This window comes from Lynx canadensis, chromosome Y (genome assembly GCF_007474595.2).
Source record: "Lynx canadensis isolate LIC74 chromosome Y, mLynCan4.pri.v2, whole genome shotgun sequence".
Lineage (NCBI taxonomy): Eukaryota > Metazoa > Chordata > Mammalia > Carnivora > Felidae > Lynx > Lynx canadensis.
The window spans coordinates 411594-428514 of record NC_050200.1 but is presented as its reverse complement, the minus strand read 5'-3'; the positions used below and the strand labels follow the sequence as shown (position 1 = coordinate 428514).

At 36.2% G+C, this 16921-nt stretch overlaps 1 protein-coding gene across 4 annotated transcripts in view; it reads left to right on the top strand.

Moving 5' to 3' along the window:
* Positions 1-16921, top strand: part of LOC115508045 (probable ubiquitin carboxyl-terminal hydrolase FAF-X) — a 184749-nt gene that overhangs the window by 38481 nt on the left and 129347 nt on the right. For all 4 annotated transcript variants that reach the window (XM_030306445.2, XM_030306448.2, XM_030306447.2 and 1 more), the window contains exons 3-6: positions 5647-5792; positions 7538-7617; positions 10225-10337; positions 11581-11799. In XM_030306445.2, coding sequence (XP_030162305.1) covers positions 5647-5792; positions 7538-7617; positions 10225-10337; positions 11581-11799 — 558 coding nt within the window. The remainder of the gene's footprint in view (positions 1-5646; positions 5793-7537; positions 7618-10224; positions 10338-11580; positions 11800-16921) is intronic.

Here is a 16921-nt window from a genome sequence, read left to right as displayed (position 1 = left end):
GACTGTCCTGGAGGAATGTATGGCAGCACAGGGTCCACAGCTTACCCCCAAGCCTTTTTTTTTTTTTTTTTTTTGGCTGACCGTGTTTAAAATGTTTTTTCATTGGTTGCCAACAACTCAAAAATCAGAATATTTCACATAAATATCTGGATTTTTGGCTTCTCCAGATTTTTCACGTTAGACCCACACTCACACTTTACAACAATTAGCTGTCGTTGAATGTCAGCCACCCATTTCAGATGGGAATCTGCTTTGTCACTTGAAGCCACTTGCCATTAGTTACGTAATCATTCAAATACTTATCACAAAGCCATGTCTCTTTATGTCCTCCTATCCCCAGTAATAGAAGTCAGAGTTGCACTACAAAACCTCACAACTCAAAGGCCTACTTACATTTTTATAACCTTGCTGGCCCTGAGGACATATAAATTAGAGATCTGTGAACTACCAGTGTCTGTATATTTAAAGTGTGGATAAGTAAAATAATGTATGTACAGGGCTTAACTCAGATTTTATTTTATTTTTATTTAGTTAGTTTTTTCATTTAAGAGAGGGAGCACGTAAGTAGGGGAAAGGAACAAAGAGAGAGAGGGAGAATCTTAGGCTCCACACTGAGCATGGAGCCCAGCATGGGGCTCAGTCCCACAACCCCTGGGATTATGACCTGAGGCAGAATCAACAGTTGACACCCAACTGACTGAGCAGCCTAGTTTAATGCTGGCCTATAATGGATGTAATTAATTTTTCTTTTCTGTGAAAGAATTTGTGTTAACGGAAATGTATTTCCATTTGATTAATAGAAAATAGTTGTTAAAGACTTAATGTAACATTAATTCTTCTTTATTTCTGAAAGTGGTAATATGCATTTCCTTTCCTTCCTCAGTTTTTCTAGGGGGTTAGTTTCATTCAACTTTGCAAAGTTTTGCAAGTATTGGCTTGGAATATGAGGTTTCTTTTTACATTAGGAATTTTATTATTTAATCTTCATTAGTTCTTTCCTTTTGCTTCCGTTGGGTTCCATTGCTGTGTGTTTTCTGGTTTCTCTGTGTGGAAATTTAGACAGTTGTTTAGTACTTTTCTTTTAGTTTCGATGTATTCTAAAACTTGCATTTTAGACTATCAAATCATATACCACAGCTTTTAATGCATTTGTATCTATTGTCATTCTGCTAACATATTTTTTTTTAATGTTTAGTTATTTTTGAGAGAGAGAGACCTAGCATGAGCAGGGGAGGGCCAAGGAAGAGAGAAACACAGAAACAGAAGCAGGCTCCAGGCTCTAAGCTGTCAGCACAGAGTCTGAAGCGGGGCTTGAATTCATGGACCTTGAGATCGTGACCTGAGCCTAAGTTGGACACCCAACTGACTGAGTTAGCACCCTTTTGCTAACATATTTTAAAATTTGTGTGGTGATATTTTACATAAGAATATTTTTAGGAGGGCCTGGACAGTTCAGTCTTCAAGCATCTGACTCTTGATTTTAGCTCAGGTCATGATCTCACAGTTCATGGGTTCAAGCCCTGGGCACTGAACAGCATACAGCCTACTGGGGAATCTCTTTTCTTCCTCTCTGTATGTCCCTCCCCCACTTGTGCATGTGCTCTCTCTCTCTCAAAATAAACATTTTTCAAGAAGAATATATTTAGAAATGTAGTGTGTTGGGGCGCCTGGGTGGCGCAGTCGGTTAAGCGTCCGACTTCAGCCAGGTCACGATCTCGCGGTCCGTGAGTTCGAGCCCCGCGTCGGGCTCTGGGCTGATGGCTCGGAGCCTGGAGCCTGTTTCCGATTCTGTGTCTCCTTCTCTCTCTGCCCCTCCCCCGTTCATGCTCTGTCTCTCTCTGTCCCAAAAATAAATAAACGTTGAAAAAAAAATTTAAAAAAAAAAAAAAAAAAAAAAAAAGAAATGTAGTGTGTCATATTCAAGCAGTTGGAGGTTTTCTCCAATTTGGTCACTGGCTTATAGGTTAATTCCTTTATGGATAGACAGTATGTTCTCAGTGATGTCACTGTTTGGGAATTTATTGAGGCTTGATATTTTGCCCAGCATATAGTAATTTGGAACATAAGGGAACTTAGAAAAAGTCGATATATTTCATTATAGAATTCATTTGTCATTTAATTTACTTGTTTTATTAGTATTTGAGAGGTGTGTTAAAGTCTATTTGGGATTGTGGACTTGACCATTTCTTTTTAAAAATGAGAATAGTAGTGTTATCAATTATAGTGAAATAAAAGTTTGAACCTATAAGATGTATGCATATTGAAAATAGTGATAATTTTATTGCCCTTGTCCTTGGTTCCTTCTTTTGCCTTCAACTTTGATTCTACTTTTTGTGGTTTTGAGTGAGCATTTTATAGAATTCCTTTTTCTCTGCTTTTGTAACATCTTACAAATGATACTTTTTTAAATATATATTTTTAATGTTTTTATTTATTTTTGAGAGGGGGGTAGGGACAGAGAGAAAGAGGGAGACACACAATCTGAAACAGGCTCCAGGCTCCAGACTCTGAGCTGAACCCCTCCTCCCCCTACCCCCATGGGCTTGAACTCAGGAACCATGATATCATTACCTGAACTGATGTCAGTTGCTCAACTGACTGAGCCAACTATTTGCCTCCTACCTTTTTTTTTTTTTTTTGTCCTTTTATAGTGGTTGCCTTAGAGTTTGCAATACATTCTATCCACGTACAAATAACCTATACAGCTTCATGGGAAATTCATATTCCTTACCACAATTTATGTTTAACTTCTCCCACTGCTGCTTTGTATCATTCTCCTCCTTTATCCTACCCATTAATTGAACACATTGTTGCTTTTGGACAGATTGTTGCATATTAATTCTATTAAGAATATGAAGGATGCACCTCAGGGGTTCAATCAGTTGAGCAGGAGCTTCAGAGCTTCAAGCTTCGACTTTTGATTTCAAGCTCAGGTCATGATCCCAGGCTTGTGAGATCCAAGCCTACAGTGGGCTTCATGCTAAGCATGGAGCATACTTAGGATTCTCCCTCCCCCATCTCTCTCTCTCTCTCTCTCTCTTAAAAAAAAAAAAAAAAAAAAATATATATATATATATACACACACACACACATATATGTGTATATATATATATGTGTACGTATATGTATGCTAAGCATGGAGCGTACTTAGGATTATCCCCCATCTGTCTCTCTCTCTCTCTCTTAAAACAAATATGTATATATATATATATATATGTTTATATGTGTATATATATATATGTTTATATAATTATATTTATATAAATGTATTGTATATTTACATAATACATGTATTTATTATATTAATATGTTATATACATTAATATATATATATATTAAGAATAAAGGTCCTTATTTTATCTTCTCTTACTCCTGGCTGTAATACTTTTCTTTACACATACTCAGATTTCTGACTGTTTTGCTTCTCTTGGAAGATCTTGACATTTCTTGCAAGATAGGCAATAAATTCCCCCAGTTTTTATCTGAGAAATTTCTTCTTCACTTTGAAGTATAATATTCAAGTATAGGGAATTCTAGACTGATGGTTGTTTTTTCTCAACACTAAATGTTGCAGGTTTTTTGTTTGTTTTGTTTCCCCTTTCCCTTCCCCACATGGAAGCTGTCCACATGGAAGTCTGTAGCAGGCTGGAGTTTGGTATTTCCCTTCTAGGTTGGTTAGGTTCTGATAAAAATCTAGAAGATTAGAACCTCGTAAAGTAGCCTCTCTTGAGGGTATGCTTTTTTTTTTTTAATTAAAAAAAAATTTTAATGTTTTTATTTATTTTTGAGAGAGAGAGAGACCGAGCATGAGCATGAGCATGAGCAGGGGAGGGGCAGAGAGAGAGGGAGACAGAATCTGAAGAGGCTCCAGGCTCCAAGCTGTCAGCACAGAGCCTGACGCGGGGCTCGAACTCACAAGCTGTGAGATCATGACCTGGGCTGAAGTCGGATGCTTAACCGACTGAGCCATCCAGGCGACCCAGTGTTTATTTTTTAGAGAGAGAGAGAGAGAGACAGAGGGTCAGCAGAGGAGAGGCCAAGAGAGAGAGGGAGACAGAATCTGAAGCAGGTTCCAGGCTCTGAGCTGTCAGCACAGAGCCGGGTGCAGGGCTCGAACTCACAGATGGTGAGATCATGACCTGAGCTGAAGTCAGATGCTTAACCTACTGAGCCACCCAGGCACCCCAAGGGTACGGGGGGGGGGGGGGGGGGTTGTTGTTTTTTAAAGAAGAGCTGAATGTTGTACCATAGTTCAGAATGGCTACATTGCATCTTCTCCTGGAAATGGAATTCTCTGTGAACCTCACGTGACAATTTGATAGGATTTCTGCAGGTAAAATCACAAAACTTTGAGTGTTCTCTTCAGTCTAGACCCTCTGTAGTTTTAAACTCAGACTTTCCACTCTTTGCTTCCAAGCAATTAATCAAGTGCAATGTAAGTTTTCCTCTCCCAATCCTTATTCCCATGGAGATTTTGGTCATGGTTTTCTGCTGGTTATTTTTTTACTCTCTTTGTCCCTGAGACACTCTTCTGGTTTTATAGGCAGCAGTTTCCTTATGACCTTCATTCTCCATCAGATCTGTGAAGAGTTGTTACTTCAGTTTATTCAGTTTTTTACTTGTTAGGAAAGAGTAACAACTTCAAAGCTGTTTATATGCTGAACCAGAAACCAGAAGTCTCCTCCTGTCCTTTTACTTTCTTCTCCTTTATGTCCTTATGTTTAAGCATCTATATTTTATGTAGCTTGTAGCTATGTTTTGTGTTTTTGTCTTGATTTTCAGTTGTATTTTTAGTCCTTTTAATATAAATGCTGAAATATTTGGGATATTTGTCTTTTATGGTGTATGTGCCTTAAGAATTTGGGAATGGCTTAACTAATGGTTCTGACTTTTTTTGTGTGGTTGTAGTCAGCATCTCAGCTGGGATTACAGTCATCTGAAGGCTTGACCAGAGTGGCTCCCTCACATGGCTTTTCATTGGATGCCTCAGTTTCTCACCACATAGACCTCTGCAAAGGGCTGCTTAAGTGTCTTCAAGTCATGACACTTACGTTTTCCCAGAAAGATTGTTCTAAGAGAGGAAGAAAACAAGCATAACTTCTATGGAGTCACCTCAGAAGTTATACTGATATTTCCACAAGGATATATAATTAAGAAAGTTTGGCTCCTGGGTGGCTTAGTTGGTTGGGTGTCTGACTTTTGATTTCAAGTCAGGTCATAACCTTATAGTTTGTTGATTTGAGCCCTGAGTATGGGGCCTGCTTGGGATTCTTTCTCCCTCTCCCCCGTCCCCGACCCTCACATCGTCTTGATCTCTCTGAAAAATAAAAAAGTAAACTTAAAAAAAATACTCATTACAGCTGTTTCATTAGCAGTAAACATTACAAAACTAATGTTCTCTAATTTTAGTCTGCTCAATCCATACAATGCTATATGCTCAATTTTTCAAAAATTCTTAATCTTTTAAATACAGTAAGTGCAAAATACCAGTTTATAAAAAAATAAGCAGTGTGATCACAGTTGTATTAAATATTTATAGATATATATGGAAAAATTTTAAGTATGTAACATTTTTACTTGGTACTGAATTGCTAAATGTTATACAAATGTCATAGAAATTTAAGTCTGGCGTATTTAATTTTTCAGACCTCATCGGCCAATTCCTCCAATGAGAATTCCCCGGCATCTCCTCCAGATGAACAAGGTCAGGGAGATGCTCCACCACAGCATGAAGATGAAGAACCTGCATTTCCACATACTGACCTCGCAAAGTTGGATGACATGATCAACAGGTGAGTTGGGTTTTTTTGTTTATTTGTTGTTTTAAGTTTATTTTGAGAGACAGCAAGCAAGAGCTCATACCATGGGGGAAGGCAGAGAGAAAGGGAGAAAGAATCCCAAGCAAGGCTCCATGCTGTCAGCAGAGAGGCCATTGTGGGACTCTGACTTGTGAGACTGTGAGATCATGACCTGAGTTGAAATCAAGATAGAGACGCTTAACCAACTGAGTTACCCAGGCACCCCTTGTTAACCAAAATTTTTTTTTTCTTTCTTTTTTTTTTTTTTTTGAGAGAGCAAGTGAGTGAGGAGCAGAAAGAGGGAGAGAATCCCACAAGGGGCAGAGGGAGAGAGAGGAGTGGGGCTCGCCCGGGGCGGGGGGCGGGGGGTTATGTTTTTTGTTTGTTTGTTTTTGTTGTTGTTTTTTACCTGAAGCAGGGCTCCAGCTCTACCATTGTGGGACTCATACTCATGAACTGTGAGATCATGACCTGAGCTGAAGTCCAATTCTTAACAACTAAGCCACCAGGTGCCCGTAACCAGATTTTTAAGCATTGCCACTGCTAAAGAATGAAAAAAAGACTGGATTGCAGTGTCACAAAAGAAATTTTGCCCTTTCCCTAATAACATTAACGCTTTAGACATTGCCAGATAGTTTGTAATTCATTGCTAACGCAGGCATTTATGTGAATTTTTAAAAATTAAAAGATGATATGAAAAAAGATTTTAAATTAATAATGCTTTGTGATCTTAATGGATGTGTTTCTAGCCTAGAACCGTAGGTGGGAATTTCCTTTTGAGTATTTATAAAGGTTATGTCTCCTTGGTATTTTGACTACTAGACTTGCTAGATGACCTTTTTTCTATGTCCATTTTCTATTCAGAGAAATTATTATAAAAGATTTTGTTTTGTCTGGTGGTTGTTGATTTTTATTAGAGTGTACTTCTAATTAGGACTGGAGGACTGAGTTATATTAAATCTTAAGTTAAGGGAAATTTTTAAAAATCGCTTTTGCATAACCTATAACAAAAGTATCTATTACATTTTTTGTAATAGGCTGTCTTTTTAGTAAAACAGGGTATTCAGGGATTTTGTTGTCCTTCTGAAAAGGACTTAGGGACAGACAGAATACAGTTCTTTCTAGGAATTAGAGAGTTAGTCAGTGTAATATATTTCTAGGTAACGGAGGAAAAATCCTAGCCTGAGTATGGTGGCATCTATATTGCTTTTGATACAGGACTGTACTTAGTATGGTACACAGGCTCAGAGGCTCTGTAAGTCATACAGTTTTCAGGAAAAGTTGGTAAATGTCATGTTGAGATGAACTGAAGTAAAAATCAGCCATTTGTCTCCACGTTTATTTTGTCTTTGTGAAGAACAGAAAAGGGATGTTGTGTTGTCTTCTCTTAATGTATCTAAACCTCAAAAGAACAGTTTGCTACTGACTTTTAACAATGAGTGTACATTTACTTGATAATTGATTAATTTTAGTTTTAGGGGGCTGTGAAAGTTACTTATTGAATTCTCCTTCATTGCTATATCTCTAGTTATACAGTGCTTTTAAAAATTGTGTATGTAGATATCTCAGTTCACAAAGCAGGTAATTTGCCAATCTCTTCTTTCAGTTTGTGGTGAGTGTTTAATGTAGTCAGATTTTTCACTTTTTCATAGTAAAATTAATTTTGTAGGTAAGTTATCTTTGGTATTTCATTTGTGGCCAACTAATACGGCATTTTAAAACTGCATAATAATTTTTAGGCCTCGATGGGTGGTTCCAGTTTTGCCAAAAGGGGAATTAGAAGTGCTTTTAGAAGCTGCTATTGATCTTAGTAAAAAAGGTGAGTACATAGATTACTATGTTTTCCATAATGCATTATTGATACTTGCATATTGTTCTTGAGACTTCTCTTTTATAAAAAGTTGCTATATATTCTTAGACCACACTGTCTTCCTAAACTTTCTGTTAGGGCTTATATGTATGCTTAGAACAAAGATTTTGTGTATCTTTGACAGTCTTTAAAGACCTCTGAATTCTTTAAAATTTTATGCAGAATTTTATGTATATATTAACATTTCTAAGTGCAGGATCTGCTTGTATATTTTTAAAGGCCCTGTTAATTAAACATTAAAATATTTTCTAGACTAATAATTTTTTAAAAATCTGATGTGTGAAGTAGTATACATCAAAGAGTGTTTCACAATTTAAAAAATACTAAATGACCATAGATTTCAGATTTATCTGTTGACTTTTTTTGCATGTAAGGCATTTATAATTGGGAAATAATGTTAATTTGCAAGTAATTTCAGTAAAACATATTTAAATTTACTATTTGAGTGACTTACTGAACAGCCACTGAACCAAAAGATACACTAATCTTATATTTTTATGAAAATTACTATTTCATTAATATTTTGTTGTGAAAACTCAAGATTGTATTTTGACTTTTTTTTTTTCCAACGTTTATTTATTTTTGGGACAGAGAGAGACAGAGCATGAACGGGGGAGGGGCAGAGAGAGAGGGAGACACAGAATCGGAAACGGGCTCCAGGCTCCGAGCCATCAGCCCAGAGCCCGACGCGGGGCTCGAACTCAGGACCGCGAGATCGTGACCTGGCTGAAGTCGGACGCTTAACCGACTGCGCCACCCAGGCGCCCCAATATTTTGACTTTTAAAAACTAAATTTTTTGCAAAAAAGTATCTTGAGAAATGAGGTCTTTTACTAATTTTTTTTTTTTTAATTTTTTTTTCAACGTTTTTTATTTTTATTTTTGGGACAGAGAGAGACAGAGCATGAACGGGGGAGGGGCAGAGAGAGAGGGAGACACAGAATCGGAAACAGGCTCCAGGCTCCGAGCCATCAGCCCAGAGCCCGACGCGGGGCTCGAACTCACGGACAGCAAGATTGTGACCTGGCTGAAGTCGGACGCTTAACCGACTGCGCCACCCAGGCGCCCCATTAATTTTTTTTTTTTTTTTAATTTTTCTTTTTTCAACGTTTATTTATTTTTGGGACAGAGAGAGACAGAGCATGAACGGGGGAGGGGCAGAGAGAGAGGGAGACACAGAATCGGAAACGGGCTCCAGGCTCCGAGCCATCAGCCCAGAGCCCGACGCGGGGCTCGAACTCACGGACCGCGAGATCGTGACCTGGCTGAAGTCGGGCGCTTAACCGACTGCGCCACCCAGGCGCCCCTAATTTTTTTTTTTTTAAAGAAACCAGTAAATAATCTGGTATTTTTCACTATTACCTAAAACTAAAAGTATCATATTGGAGTCCATCACGTTTAAAAAAAAAATTAATGTTTATTTATTTTTGAGAGAGAGAGTATGAGCAGGAAGGGGCAGAGAGAGAGGGAGACACAGAATCTAAAGCAGGCTGCAGGCTCTGAACTGCCAGCACAGTGTCCTGAGCTGTCAGCACAGAGCCTATTGCGGGGCTCGAACTCAACAAACCATGAGATCCTGATCTGAACCAAAGTCGGTTGCTTAATTGACAGCCACCCAGGCGCCCCAAGAATGTTTCATTTTTAATTTTACAAACTATAAAAGTATTTTACCAACACTCAAGTTTCTTTGTTTTGTGTATTCATTAATTGAAGGATTTATGAACTGTTATCAATCTAAAGGTATAGAATGAATAAAAATTGAAATGCTACTTTGTTTAAATAAAGCATTGCCATTCAGTTGCAGAGGCTTTTCTCTCCCCATTCATTTTCTGTGGGATCCTATTTTTGCAACAAAAATTTAAGTTTTTTTTTAAGGGAAGTCCCAGGTATAAATGATCTAGCAGTGTGTAAATGATCTAAACCAAACCAAACTGTGCAGATTTAATGTTTGAGTTCTTATGAAGTATTACAGATTTTCTTTTTGGCACTGAAGGTACTTTTTAAATCATAAGAAATAAAGGAAGTACGCATGCCTAGATGCCTGGAAGTGATGAAAGGACTAATTAATTATGAAGATACAGGATTCGTGTGTTAAATTTGGTATTAAACAGATAATTTAGAGCCAAATGAAATTTTTAAATGGTTACCTTTTTTTTTTTAAGTTTTGAACTGTAATTTTGGTGAGTAAAACCATGTGAAATGCTTTCATTCTCTATTTCCCCAGTAACTTTTTTGTTTAAAATGTAGTTTCATGTCTTGAAGCATTTTCAGTTAATCATCACATGACTTGATTTCACATACACAGCATTTATACAACTTGGTATTTTTAAAGTTGAATATAGCATTTCATTTTTCTGAACCTTTTTTCTTTTTCATTGTAAAAAAGTTACCTTTTACCCTCTTGCAGAGACAAGTCATGTCTTATTTCAAAAGCTGCAGTACTGTTTGTGAGAGAAACTATCAATACTTCTAACAGGTTATCTTTAATGGTCTAATTGGCTAGAGAAATGTTTTTTTCTTTATGTTAAATTCAATTTTTTTTTTTATGTGTTCTTAGGTCTTGATGTTAAAAGTGAAGCATGCCAACGTTTTTTTCGAGATGGTCTAACAGTATCTTTCACTAAAATTCTTATGGATGAGGCAGTGAGTGGCTGGAAATTTGAAATTCATGTGAGTCTTAGGTTTTGGAGACTCATATTTATATGGTGATGCCTATAGATTTATCTCTGGAAAACAGTCCTGTGAATAGTATATCAAGTCTGCTGATGTATTTGACAGAATTGAAGGTCTTTAAGAACAGTCTTATCTTTTAGAATGAATTTGAGATTTGAGTTATGAAATCTTGGTTTAAGCTCTTCTGGAATCCCAAGTACCTATAATCGTATGCAGGTCCTACATTTCATCGAATGTGTCATGTTATTGATTGTAAGAGTTGACTGTTCTATATACCTTTAAGAAAGAAAAACACCCAAGATGACAAATAAAAGATTCCCAGTATAGATAGCGCTGTATCAGGTATAATTTTAGGAGAGATACAGCTGATAAATTCATTGACATGCAAGAAACCTTACAAGCTTTAACTTTGGTAGAGTGAGAAAAGAAAATCTTACCTGGAAATTTAAACCACAAGCCAGTATTCTCACAAGGTTTTGGTATGAATTCAGACTACAGTTTTTTAGTAATTAAAAAAGTCCCAACAAAATCTAAACAGTTCTCAAATTGGAAGTGTCTCTAAGTGAGTGACTGCAGAAAACTTGAATACTCAGTACATACGTTTAGTCTAGGACAGTGCAAGCAAATGCAAAATAATGCAAGCTCCCATTGATTCTTAGATACCTTTGTGTTCCAGAGATTTTGAAAGTGAAATAATATGCACCTGACTTGATTCGTTGAACTCTGTAACCTGCTTCTTGTGTATAACACAGAATTAATCAAGAGTTATGAAACAAACATGGTCTGTGGACTTCAGCTTGGAAAATATAACATACCTGATTTTTGAATTGATGTTTAGATGACAGATCTCCTAATCTTAGATACTGACGTAACTTTGAATGTTTAGGGTGTAGAATTACTGCCTCTAGAGTACAAATTCCAAAGAAAGAAAATGGTAATTTGCATGGCTCCTTTGTGCACACAGAGTAGAAGTGGACAACGTATGGTGCCTACTTCATCTGTAACTTTTCTCACATAGCTGTTGAAATTAGATGCATTACAAATATGAAGTAAATAATTACTGATTTATTTTTACTGTCCGCTCGATCACAGTATTAGTGAAGTTACACAGAATTCAGATGACCAATATAGAAAATGGAGAAAGTGAGCATTAATAACAAGATTAGAATGTTTCTGTGCTAGAAATCACAAATCTCTTTTAAATGAACTTCTCTTGTCCTTGTCTCCTTTCATATGACAGAGGTGTATTATTAACAATACTCATCGTCTAGTGGAGCTTTGTGTGACCAAGTTGTCCCAGGACTGGTTTCCACTTCTAGATCTTCTTGCCATGGCCTTAAATCCTCATTGCAAATTCCATATCTACAATGGTACACGTCCATGTGAATCAGTTTCTACAAATGCCCAGTTGCCTGAAGATGAACTATTTGCTCGTTCCTCAGATCCTCGATCACCAAAAGTGTGTTGGTTTTCAATATTAAATCTTTTTTTGTGTTTGTTACAAAACTTGTGACATGAACCTTACTTTAACATAATGATCAGTGTATAACTTTGTTTTGTATGGGTTTTTGCTTAAAAAGCACGTTATTTAATATGTATAGTTGATTCATTGAGCCAGGGGCCAGCATCACAATAATTCATGCCTGAACAAGTTATGTATTGATCATTTGATGAATATGTTCATATTGGAAGCTTTTTCTGTATCTCCCCTAGTAGCAGGATACAGTATTTGCTCCTGCAATGTTCAGAATGACTTTCGAGAATATAACTGCTATAAGCCAAGGGCGTGAACTGTACTTTGCACTTAGATGTATATTTAATAGCATATATTTATGTATAGGCGATATAAACAGATTTTTGAATTTTAATTTTTTTTGTAACATGCTGTTAGTCATTTCTTAAAATACATTTGATTTCTTATGAGAGAATCTTAGTATTGATTAGCATCTGAGTTTTGAGTCCAGTAAATAATTTTTCAGTTTGTATTCATTTTACAGAGAAGATACAGTCTGCCCAAATTATAACAAATTTCAGGGAAGCACAGCAGAAAATTTAAAAACTAATGATGCATTGGGGCGCCTGGGTGGCGCAGTCGGTTAAGCGTCCGACTTCAGCCAGGTCACGATCTCGCGGTCCGTGAGTTCGAGCCCCGCGTCGGGCTCTGGGCTGATGGCTCAGAGCCTGGAGCCTGTTTCCGATTCTGTGTCTCCCTCTCTCTCTGCCCCTCCCCCGTTCATGCTCTGTCTCTCTCTGTCCCAAAAATAAATAAACGTTGGAAAAAAAAAAAATTTAAAAAAAAAAAAAAAAAAACTAATGATGCATCAACAGAGCTGAGAAATCAGCCAAAAGCACTGTATTAGACCTGGCTGTATAGAGAGAAGCTCTGTTTTGTATATGTTCATTCTCATGTGTCAGTAACTTACATGTCATTTTAATGGCTTTTTCTCAGAGACAACTTATTATATTCATTTTGATTAATATTTGAACATGTTGAAAGAACATAGCAGTAGAAGCAGAAAACAAACTTAGCTTTATTGGTTATTAGTGCACATACACAAATAAAAAATAACAGAACAACACAAAATCCCTGTAAAGAAATGTGAGATATGTAGATACACAGATGATTTTTCCGTTTTAATGCTGCTCATTTCTTTTTCTAGCCTGATTTTCATGGCTGGGACTTTAGTACCTGGCTGAACAGGTTTGGTCAAGGCAAGCATCCTTGTTTGTTCCTAGTCTTGGAGGAAATGCTTTCATTTTATCATTTAGTTTGATATTCGATACGGGTTTTTGATATGTAGCCTTTCTTATTTTGAGGTAATTTTCTTTTGTTTTTTTTTTTTGGTGTTTTTATTGTTACAGATTGTTGAATTTGCCTAGTCCTTTTCTTTTATGAATTCAGATCATGTGAGTTTCTTCTTTCATTACGCTAATGTGCGTTACATTAATTTTGTATATTAAGACATCCTTGCATTCTAAGAAGGAACATCCCACTTATTCATGTTGCTAGTATTATTGAGTGGTTTTATATCTGTATTTGCAGGATTCATCTCTAAATAAAATCTTTGTCGGGCTCTGATATCACAGTAATCCTGGTCTCTTAAAATGAGTTTGAGTATATTCCTTCCTCTTCAGTTTTTTTGGAAAAACTTCAGGAGATTGGTGATAACTCTTTAATGCTTGTTAGATTTTTTCAGTGACACTGTTTGGTCCCTCATTTTCTTTGTTGGAAGGTGGTTGATTCCTCATTCAGTCTCTTCCCTAATTATAGGCCTGTTCAAATTATTTCTCCTGATCAGCTGTGATATATGGTGTGTGTTCTAGAAATTTGTCCATTTTATCTATGCCACCTTTTATTGACACGTATAGTACTTTCAATACAGTTAATCATAGTGCTAATTTCTTTTATTCTTTGTTAACTCTATAGTCAGTTCTCTCTTGTTTCTGATTTTGATTGAGTCTTTTTTTTTTCAACTTAGTTAACCTGTCCAAAAGCTTATCAGCTTTTTTGTTTCTTTTTTCAGAAAACAATTTTGGTTGATTTTTTTCCCCTCTATTTCTATTTTACTTTTTTCTTTTTCAGGTTTTGTTTTTGTTTTTGATTGTATATTTGTGTGTGTGTGTGTGCGCGTGTGTGCGCGCGCGCGCAAAATAGGGGAGAAGACCACAGCAGGATAGAGAGATAGATGGAGAGAATCTGAAGCAGGCCGCATGCTTAATGCAAAGCCCAACACAAGGCTTGATCCCATGATCCTGGGATCATGACCTGAGCCAAAATCAAGGGCCCTCTATGCACTGAGCCACACAGGCGCCCATCTAGTTCCTTTTAAAATGTAAAGTTACATTGTTGCCTTCAAAGCTGTTTTTTAAAAACAGTTTTGAACATATAAATTTTCCTTTGGGCATGGATTCATTTTTGATCAGTTAGATAAAGAGTACTTTGGGTTTTTTCTGCATATTTTGTGGGTTTTCCTGATAGTCTTCTATTACTGATTTCTAATTCCATTCCATTGTGTTCTGAAAAGATGTTTTGTATGATTTTACTGTTATTTAAAGACTTGCTTCTGCAGAATGTATTCTTATAAAGAATATGTATTCTGCTCTTGTTTACAATGTTCTGTATGTCTGAAAGGTTTGGTTCTGTATTGTCATGTAAGACTGCTTTTTGCTTATTTTCTTCTCTTTAGTTGTTCTGTTATTGAAAATGCTGTATTGAAATCTCCAGGTAGTGCTGTAGAACTGTTGTCTCCAATGTCAGTAGTTGTTTCATTTATTTATGAACCCTGAAGTTCTATCTTCCTGGTTAATTGACTCTTTTATCAAGTTTTGTACAGTTGAGTTTGTAGACTTTTCTCTTTGGGTTACTATTTGCATCAAATATATTTTTCCATCTTTCTCCTTCTAAGCTATACATATCCTCAGATCTAAAGTAACTCTGTTAGAAGACAGTGTGTCATTGGATTCTGGTTTCCCATCCATTCTGCTGATCTATATGCCCAGATTGGAAGGTCTGTCTTTTTAAATTTTTTTATAATGTTTAGTTATTTTTGAGAGAGGGAGACACAGAATCCGAAGCAGGCTCCAGGTTCTGAGGTGTTAAGACAGAGCTGGACACAGGGCTCAAACTCACAGACCACGAGATCATGACCTGAGCTGAAGTTGGAGGCTTAACTAAAAAAAGTCTGTCTTTTTACATTCAGTGTTGTTACATTGATAAGGAAGGATGTGTTAGTACCATTTTGTTACTTGTTTTTCTTATATCTTATAGTTTTTGATATATCTTACAATTTTTGGTGTATCAGTTTCTTCCTTACTGACTTTCATTTATTAGGTTGATTTTTTTTTGGACTGACATGTTTTCATTCCTTTCTCATTCTGTTTTGGGTATAAGTGTTCACTCTAGTTACAATAGGGGTTAAGTGTAACATTCTAGGGTTAAAAGAGTTTGGTCTAATCTGATACCAACTTAAGTTAGTTGCATACAGAAACTATTCCTTTATAGCTCCACCACTTTGTTGTTTATGTTATTGATGTCATAAATTACTTCTTCGTAGGTTTATATCTTTATAATTTTTATTCATATTTTTCCTTTTAAAAATTTTGCAAGGGATTAAAAAAATGAAGTTATGTGCTAAAATCAGAATGAAACTCATTAAGTTGGTCCATTTATTTACTTTTTACATGCTTTTTATATGTTACCTTGAACATTGAGTCACTGTCAAGCATCCTTTCAACTTCATATTCTATTTAGCATTTCTGTTAGAGCAGGTCTAATGGTAATAGACTTTCTCAGCTTTTCTCTGAGAATGTCTTGATTTCTTCCTCATTTTTGAAGAAATGTTTTACCAAATAGAGTTCTCACTTGACAGTTTTTCTTTTAACAATATAAATAATATTCATCTAGCCTGTGTGTTTCTTGTGAGTAATCAACTGATTACATTACTGAGGATCTTCTGGGTGTGAAGAATCATTGCTTTATTGTTCTTTGTAAGATTCTTTCCATTTATTTGATTTTAGTTTGATTATAATCTGTCTTGGTGTGAGTCTCTTTGGGTTTATCCTTTTTACAGTGTATGGAGCTTATATATTTAGATTTGGGAAGTTTGGGCCATAATTTCTTCATAAGCTTTCTGCTCTTTTGTGATTCCCGTAGTGTCACTTTTCACAGTTGATGATGTTAAACGCCCTAGGCACTGTTCACTGTTTTTTTAGTGTGGTTTGGTTTGGTTTTCGTTTGTTTTTTGTTCTTTTATTCCTTAGACTTGCTCTGTCTTCAAGTTGTTACTTTATTCTGCCTGTTTGAGTCTGTTGTTGAACAGTTTAATGAATTTTAAGTTTTTATATTTTCATCTCCATAATATCCCTTTTGATTCCTTTTTATAATTTCTATCTCTTTTTGGTATTCTCATTTTGTTCATATACATATTCCTTGTTTCTTTTATTTTTGTGTGTCTTCTATAACATGTTAAGCACATTTAGGCAATTTTAAGGTTTTGTCAAGTAAGTTCAGTGTCTGCTTCTCCTTGGATGGTTTCTGGAAGTTTTATTTAAAAAGTCACCTGGTGCTCTTAGGCTTTGCAGAGTGATTACTTGGAAGGGAAGACTTTCATTAATGAGCCTTTTCTGGGCATGTGTCTTCACCTGCTTTTTCCCATTCTAGTTCCTCTTTGTACACAATGGCTTTTAAATGCCTTCATTCCCTAGAGTATCTCACTCTTGCTTGTGGGAGTTTTAGGAGTTCCCATTGTATTTCTCAATCAGTAATTTGCCTTGGGAGTCTTGTAACCTATTTATTCTTTGCCATTTTCATGAACTATGCCTGCTCCTTTCCATGGCTTTTCCCTAGCCTGAGTTCCAAACTGCTTTTTTTTTTTTCTGACCTGCAAAATCGGTGACACAGACTAGTGTCTCAGACAGCTCAGAAATAGATTATAATGGTACAGATTTAGTCATCTTCATCAGAAATAGATTATAATGGTACAGATTTAGTCATCTTCAGTTCATGTAAGGGAATTGAGGATAAGACTCTAAAATGTGCTGCTCTCGGCAGGTTAGGCATCGGTAAGTAAAAACAATGGAAT